Source organism: Tupaia chinensis, unplaced genomic scaffold, assembly GCF_000334495.1.
Source record: "Tupaia chinensis unplaced genomic scaffold, TupChi_1.0 Scaffold000465_1, whole genome shotgun sequence".
Taxonomy (NCBI): domain Eukaryota; kingdom Metazoa; phylum Chordata; class Mammalia; order Scandentia; family Tupaiidae; genus Tupaia; species Tupaia belangeri.
In genome coordinates, this window is record NW_006159974.1 from 2,380,583 (window position 1) to 2,388,794 (window position 8,212).

At 50.2% G+C, this 8,212-nt stretch overlaps 1 protein-coding gene across 1 annotated transcript; it reads right to left on the reverse strand.

Annotated features, from left to right (window-relative positions):
- Positions 1–5,868: 5,868 nt before the first annotated feature.
- Positions 5,869–8,212, reverse strand: EPO (erythropoietin). Its single transcript, XM_014590573.1, has 5 exons — positions 8,200–8,212; positions 7,493–7,713; positions 7,167–7,253; positions 6,732–6,911; positions 5,869–6,575 (listed from the first exon to the last, which is right to left on the reverse strand). The coding sequence occupies exons 1-5, from the start codon at positions 8,210–8,212 to the stop codon at positions 6,420–6,422; spliced, it is 657 nt and encodes a 218-aa protein (XP_014446059.1). The 3' UTR covers positions 5,869–6,419.

Below are 8,212 nucleotides of genomic sequence, written 5' to 3' on the forward strand. Positions count from 1 at the left end.
TGTCTTTGGGTACTTTGCTCACCCTCTCTGGCCTTAGTTCATCTGAAAGATAGAGGGAGACTAAATGAGCAGAGCCAAGGTGTTTTTGATTGTTTTATAGATTTTTTTAAAATAATTATTTCATTTAACTTTATTTATTCATCTACTTAATTTGACCAGAGAGGGACAGAGCAAGGGATGGGTGTGAGGAGTGAGAAAGCAAACCACCAGATCTGGGATTCCAACTACGGTTGGCCATGTGGGAATCTAGCACCCTTAACCATCATGCTACCTGCCAGCCTATTTTATAGGTTTTTGCTATAGGGCATGTGTACTCGCTGGAGAAAGACAGAGGGAAAGTGAGAAGTCATTCCCTAGAGAGGACAGCCATGACACAATTCTTTTTCTTCCATTTTCCTCTCGGGATTTTACACACACATGTACACATGTCCATCATGTTTTTCTTTTTTTTTTTCCTTTTAAGATTTTTGCCAAAAAAAAGAAAAAAAGACCTGGTGGAGGAGACAAAGAGAGACAGCGAGAAGGAAAGTGAGAAATCCCCTCCTGGGGGGTGGCCACACTGCAGTTCCTTGTCCTCCATTCTCCTCCTGGGATGTTGGGCACACACACACGTGCTGGCAAGATTTTCAGGCCACCAGGCCCGGGACTTAAACTGCGGTCAGCTATGTGGGAGTCCAGTGCCTTAACCACTATGCCGCCTGCTGGTCACCCACCCAGTATGTCTGGGACTCGAACAGTCAGGCATACGGGTCCAGGGCCTTAATTGCCAGGCCGCCTACTCGTCTGCCAAGATATATATATTTTTTAAAATCAGAAATCTCGGGGCCAGCAGATGGCGGAGCAGTTACATCACTGGACTCTCACATGACCAACCACAGTTCAAGTCCCAGACCTCGTGGCTCGAAACTCATACCAAGCACGTGCGCGTGCGCACATGCACGCACATGTGTGTGTATGAGTGTGTGTGTGCCCAAGACCCAGGAGGAGAAGGGACTGCTACATGACCATCCCCCTGGGGGGTGATTTCTCACTTTCCTTCTCACTATGTCTCTCTCTCTCTCTTCTGCGAGTGCACACGCCCTAACACAAAAACTTCTAAATAAATAAATAAAATCAGAAATCTGTATATATGTGTGTGTGGGGGGGGGGTCACATAATCTTTCTTTTTTCTTTTTTTTTTTTTTTGCCATAGGGTGCATGCACTTACCAGAGAAAGACCCAGAGAGTGAGAAATTACCTCACAGGGGGGTGGCCCATCCACAACCCTTTCTCCTCCATTCTCCTTTTGGGATTTGGGGAATGCATATCCATGTGCCCAGCATGATTTTCAATCTGCCTGTCCGGGACTTGAATCACTAATCGTAGGCCAACCAGAGTGTCCTTGAACTGATAGCTCCTCAATGGGGTTTGGGAGTGGTGGGAGCAGGTATGGCACAGACAGCAGTAGTGCAGGAGGTGGTGGACATGTGGGAGTCCAGTACCTTAGCCACCATGCCACCTGCTGACCCTGCATAATCTTTTTTATTTTTTTGAGATCTTTTGCCATAGGGCACATGCACTCACCTGTGAGAGAGACAGAGACAGTGAGAGGGAAAGTGAGAAATCACCCCTCCTCCAGGAAAATGGCCACACCACAATGCCCTCTCCTCCATTGTCCTCTCAGGGTTTTGTGCAGCATGCACGCACACACACCCGACATGATTTTCAAGTGGCCAGGTCTGGGATTCAAACTATGGTCCGCCATGTGGGAATCTAGTGCCTTAACCACTACACCATCTGCTGGACACCCCACGTAATATCTTAATAATACATTTTTTTAAATCAAAAAGAGAGCTCTGAGATATTTGGGCATGACTTGCATACATCAGGAGACTGTTCTGCTGTTTTTCTATTGTCAATCATTTTTTATAATGTCAGGCTTTTTAAAAATTTTTTTAAAGAGATTTTTGCTGTAGGGCATGTGTGCTCACTGGAGAGACAGAAACAGAAAGCGAGATATCACCCCCTGCAGTGATGGCCATGCTGCAATTCCTTCTCCTCCATTCTCCTCTCAGGATTTTGGGCATGCACGCACACACGTCCAACATGAGGTTTTTGTTTTTGTTTTTTTTTTAAGATTTATTTATTATTATTGTTAATATTATTTTTCACATGAGTTTTGCCAGAGAAAGACAGAGAGAGAGAGAGTGAGAAAGCAAGCTGCCAAGTCCAGGACTTAAACCATGGCCAGCCATGTGGGAATTCCAACACCTTAACCACCATACCACCTGCTGGCCCCCAACATGAGTTTTAAGCTACCAGGTCTGGAACTCAACTTGCAGTCAGCCATATGACAGTCCAGTGACATAACCATTATGCCATCTGTTGGTCCCATAATGTCACAGTTTTCTAATGAAATTTTAGTGGAATTACCCTTGGTCAAAGTGAAATAACAAAATTCACATCCAGTCTAGATCCCAATATGTAAAAGGCCCCATTTAGGGGCTAGATGGTGGTGCAGAAGTAAAACATGATACTGTGAGGCCGGCCCACCTGGAATCGTTCTCGGTTTGCATCTGGAGGCCTCCCTGAGTATGCTGGGCATGCATGTGCCCGTGATCCAGTGCTGGCTGAAGCTGGGGGTGGATCATAGCATTAAGACCCAGTTTGGGGTGTTGTCTCTTTCTCTCTTTGTCTCTGTCTCCCTTGCTCACAGAAGAAATACATAGACTTTGTTATTTTTGAAGAGGTTTTTTTGCTATAGGGCACGTGCACTTGCCAGAAAGACAGAGAGAGACAGAGAGACAGAAAGCAAGAAATCACCCCCGAGGGATGGCCATGCCGCAATCCCTTCTCCATTCCCCTCTCAGGATCTTGGGCACACACGCACACACACCCGGTATGAGTTTAAGCCACTGAGTACGGGACTCGAACCACAGTCGACTACATGGGAGTCCAGCAACATAGCCACTATGCTAACTGCTGGTTACAATATATAAACTTTTTATAAAAGATCCCATTAGCTAACTCAACTCCAACAACAATCCCCCACTGTGGTGAGACCAGTGGACTGAGCAATTCTAATAAAATCCTGACCCTAGTCAGGCAGATACATTTGGTTAGCTTGAGGCTCTGGCCCAGGGAGAGGATTTGACCCAGAGAGTACCCTAGGCAGAGAGACTGGAGTTCAGGTGGAGACCTGGAGCTGGAGGAGATGGCTGAGCTGGTCCCTAGTGCTGGGAGACTTGGGTGGGGAGAAAACAGTAAGCACCTGCTATCTCTCCAGGGAGGGTGTGAGGGGTCAGAGAAGGGAACAGAGTGGGAAGAGTCAGTAGTGGGGGGCCAGCAGGTGGTGTGGTGGTTAGGGGAGCTGGACTCCCACATGGCTGACCGCGGTTCAAGTCCTGGACCTTGCAACTTGTTTTCTCACTTTCCTTCTCTCTCTCTGGTCAACTTAAAAATAAGTGAATAAATAAAATGATGATGATGACTAAAATTAAATAAAATAATTCCTAAAAAAAAAAAAAGTCAGTCATGGGAGAGGCACAGATTTTTTTTGTTTGTTTGTTTTTGTTTTGTTTTGTTTTGTTTTTTGGAGAGGTTTTTTTTTGTTTTTTGTTTTTTGTTTTTTGTTTTTTTTTGCTATAGGGCACATGCGCTTGCCAGACAGACAGAAAGAGACAGAGAGATAGAAAGCGAGAAATCATCACCCCCCAGAGGGGATGGTCACGCCACAATCCCTTCTCCTCCATTCTCCTCTCGGAATCTTGGGCACACACACACACACACACACACACCCGGCGTGAGTTTAAGCCACCGGGTCCGGGATGCAAACCACAGTCAACTACGTGGGAGTCCAGCGACATAGCCATTACACTAACTGCTAGTCCCATGGCACAGGTGTTTTGTCCATATCATTCATCCATCTCTCTCTCCTCTCCCTTACTGAGCCTTACTTCAGATTTGGTCCTGACCCCTCCTCTCAGTGCCTTTTTTTTTTTTTTTTTTTGGTTTTTTACTAGAGGGTGTATGCACTGGCTGGAGAGACAGAGAGAAAGTGAGAAATCACCCTCCCCCCCGTGGGGGGATGACCACACTGAAATCCCTTCTCCTCCATTCTCCTCTCAGGATTTGTGGACTCATGCACACGTGCCCAGCATGAGTTTCAAGACTTTAGGTACAGGACTCAAACTGTAGTCGGTCATGTGAGAGTCCAGTGCCTTAAGCACTATGCCAGTGTCCTGAAACTGAGCAAGGCCTATAATCTTTCTGGACCGGTTTTATTCTTTGCAAAATAAGGATTCTCCCATACTGATTTAGAATCAGAAGCCATATGTGGAAACCACAGTACAGATGTGTACTGAAATGTACCAGGTCAAGGGCCTATCAGAGCCTATTGCTATTGCTGTAGGTTTCCCCGACCGTTCCCAATGGGACCTGAAGAGGGCACTGTAGCCCAGGTTGGCCAAAGTCAAAATTCTCTTTTCGGTCCTCCCAGCACAGCTCCACCCACCTGCCCCCACACACCCCAATAGGCACCTGGCAAATACCCTGCAAACCCCGTCCCCGCAATCCTATCCATAATTTTTCCCTCTGCAGATCCCAAAACATTCTCCCCTTTTGTGTACGAGCAGAGACAACTGCTTTTATGTTTTGTGATATGAGCAGAAAGACGGGCTCCCACGTATGGAATAATGGCCAGGATTGAGGTCCCAATTCAGTTTTGTGACATCTTTTCCTGTCTGCACAGGTCTCTCCTGGGTAGTCCTTTCCAGAGGGAACCTCATTTTGGGGAAGGAACCTAACGTTGTTGTCACAGTAAACCATAAAATTAGAAGTAGGAACCAAGAGTGAAGATTGAGCTTGCCCATGTCCTGTGCTCCAAGAGAGTAGGGGAGCAGGTAGGGCCTATGTGGAAGGAATAAGATGAGGGAAGGGGTGAGGGGAGCACCTGAGATCCCTGTTTCCTTGGACTTGAGCAAGATATTTTACTTTTGCATCTGCACCCTGGGACTCACAGTGGTGACTTTCTCATAGGGTTGTGAGCAGCATAAAACGAGATCTTAAATGAACCTCCTAGAGAAGCACTGCCTCAGAGCCAGTGCTCCAAAACACGGCAAAACGGGCTGGGCAGTGGCGCAGAGAGAAACGCGAAGCTCTCTAAGGCTGTAGCTGCAGACCTTCCTGAGTACTCTGGGGCACATGTGCACAGGATCCAGAGCTGGCTGAAGCTGGGGGTGGGTCATGGTGTCGAGACCCTGCTGGGGGTTATATCTCTGTCTCATCTTTATCTCTGTTTGTGGAAGAAATGAATAAACTTTAAAAATAATATGACAGTTGTCTGTGAAGTTGACTCCTATGGACAGCACCTCTGTCTACTGCCCCTTCCACAGGTTTCAGGGTGCAGCATCCATGGTGACAGTCCCCCACAAGAAAGGAGGGCAGTTGGATTTAGAAGGGTTTTATGCAGAGGTAGGAGGCTGATACTGGGAATGTAGCATGAGCCCAAGGGGCCACAGGGAGGAGGCAGGGAATAATAAGGTCTGGTAGCCAGGGTGGCAGCTACCACCAGTCCCCCAAAGGGGCCTCTCCTCCTGGCTCCTGGCATTCAGTGGTGGCCGCAGCTCACTAAAGGCTTGTCCTGGGCAGGGTTGGCAGCTGCCTACTGAGGAGTAGCCTTGAATGGAGCCACCTTATTGACCAGCGTGGGCAGAGCTTGTGGCCTCAGGCCCAGTGGGGTCAAGAGGTCAGACAGGCTGTGAGAAGCAGCACGTAGGGCCCAACCCCTCCACCTCTGGTTCCCCAGATCTGCCACCTTGCTGCCAGGGTGAGAACAGAGCCAGGGAGGTAGGGGGCTTCCAGAAAACAGAAAAGCCAAGAGCCATGTTGGTGGTTTCAGTCTTACTGGTGAGATTGAAAATACACAAAACTTGGCCCCATGAGAGTCAGGAGCAGCCTTCATCCCATCTTCACAACTCCCACTGCCCCCATTGTGCAGTGGCCTCTTGCTGTCATGGGAGTCCCCATGAGACCTGAAGAATTCATAACTTGCTACTGAAGTTCTCCAGTCCCTCCTGCCCCTGCTTGGTAGGTGCAAAAAGGGCTTTTTCTCCAAAGCTTCTCCTGGCATCACAGTTCTGCAGGAACCACGTGAGCTCGGTGTCTCCTCAGCATGGCTCTGTCCCTGAGTTTAAAGCTGATCTCTGAATTTCTCCTGCTCCAAGGCCTCAGGCTGGCCCTGTGACATCCTTAGATCTCAGAGGTGAGCTCTGGACAGTTCCTCTGGTCCCTGACATGTCACCGCTGGCACTGGAGTGTCCAGGGGATACGCTGGTGCTGAGCTGATAGCTCCTCGAAGGGGGTTGGGAGTGGTGGGAGGAGGCGTGGCACAGGCAGTAGTAGTGAGCGAGGTGGGGAGCAAGCCCGGTGAAGGCACCCGGTCACCTGTCCCCTCTCCTGCAGGCCTCCCCCGTGTACAGCTTCAGCTTTCCCCGGAGGAAATTGGAGTAGATTCGGAAAAGTTTACACAGCGTATCGACAGTAAATGTACGGAGTGGGGCAGCTGAGGCTGCATCTGGAGGAGACATGGCTTCCTTCTGCCAAGGAGAGAACAGGAGGTTATCACAGGGCCAGGGTTGGGAGGGAAATGGGATGATGGACAGAATGGGGATAGGGATGAGGAGAGCCCCAATATTCCTTGGCAGAACCTTTCTCCCTATCTCACAGAAACAGAAATGTCCATTCCTACTGACCTGGGCTCCCAGTGCCCGAAGCAAGGAGGTGAGGCTCCGGAGGCCACTGACAGCTTTGTCTACATGCAGCTGCAGGGTTTCTGATGGCTGGGAGGAGTTGGCCAACAGGGCCTGGCCCCGTTGGATGGCTTCTGAGAGCAGGGCCAGGCCCTGCCAGACTTCCACAGCCTGCTGACTGACCTAAAGGGAGCAGAGACTTAGAGTCGGATGGCCCGAAATACCCCGCTCTCCTCCCTCTCAGCAGCCTCACTGAACAAAGAGAAAGTATGCAGTAAGTTTCACTGAATGAATGAATGAACAAATGAGTGAACAAGTGAATGAACACATTTGATGAAGCCCTTGTCCCTGCTGCTCCATTTCTTCTATCATTTCTCCCTTCTATGCTATCAGGTTCTCCAAATGAGACTTCCCAAGAAGAAGGAGAAAGAAACTCACCTCCATCCTTTTCCAGACGTAGAAGTTAACTTTGGTGTCTGGGACGGTGATATTCTCGCTCAAGCTGCCGTCTTCAGCACAGCCCATCTGAAAGGCAGAGCGCTGGGAGTCAAGGCCCCCAAGGCCCTGGCTTTGCCCCTAACCTAATTTCCTAGTACGCTTTGTGGGCCATTGGCTTGATAGTTCTTACTGAGGGCGGGTTTGGCTTCCCATTGGCCTCCTGAACCGAGTTCCAGCAAGGAACCCAGATTTCTGGATCTTGGAGGGAACCCTGCGGCCCTGAGAAGAGTTCAGTGGAGGTGTGCTGGGCGGAGGAGGTGTCTCACCGTCACATTCTCAGCCTCCTTGGCCTCCAGAATGTACCTCTCCAGGACTCGGCTATCACAGATGAGGCGAGCGGGGGCGCCCAGGACTGGGAGACCCGGAGGAAGCAGCACCAAGCTCAGCAGAAGCAGAAGCAGAAGCGGCAGGGCAGGACATCCTAGAAGAGAGTCAGGTGCAGTGTGAGGCAGGCAGAGGAGCAGAACTGCTGGTGTGGAGGGGCAGGCTCATTCATCCTGCGCCTCTGCCCCAGCCCCCGCCCCCAGCCAGTCCCTCCTGACCCCAACCTCGCGAGCGCTCAGACGCTGCCTCCCTGGCCTTCATTCAATCCCGCGGCCGAGTGCGCGCCCCACCCCCAGCTGCAGACATCCACTGCTCGGGCCAAACTTCAATCCCGGTGTAACAGAAGCTCCCTCCCTCACAGATCCCGTATTTGCTGTAGGACCAAGTATCAGCTTGCTATTGATCGCTTCCTTCCCCACTCACACAGCAGCGCCTCTCCCGGACCCCTAAACCTTGTTCTCGTCTTCAGGTCAGGTTTTTGCCTTTCACGGGGACACCCCAACCCAGCTGGCACGTGAAGCCTGCCCCACCCCCTCTCCCTTCCGGGGTCCTTGAACCCAGCCACCTTCCGGCCAATAGCCCCAGTGATAAATCCCTCCTCAAACAGAGGCTTGGCGGGCGGCAGCTACCTCAGCCTGCAAGTACTCACCGCGCACCCCCAT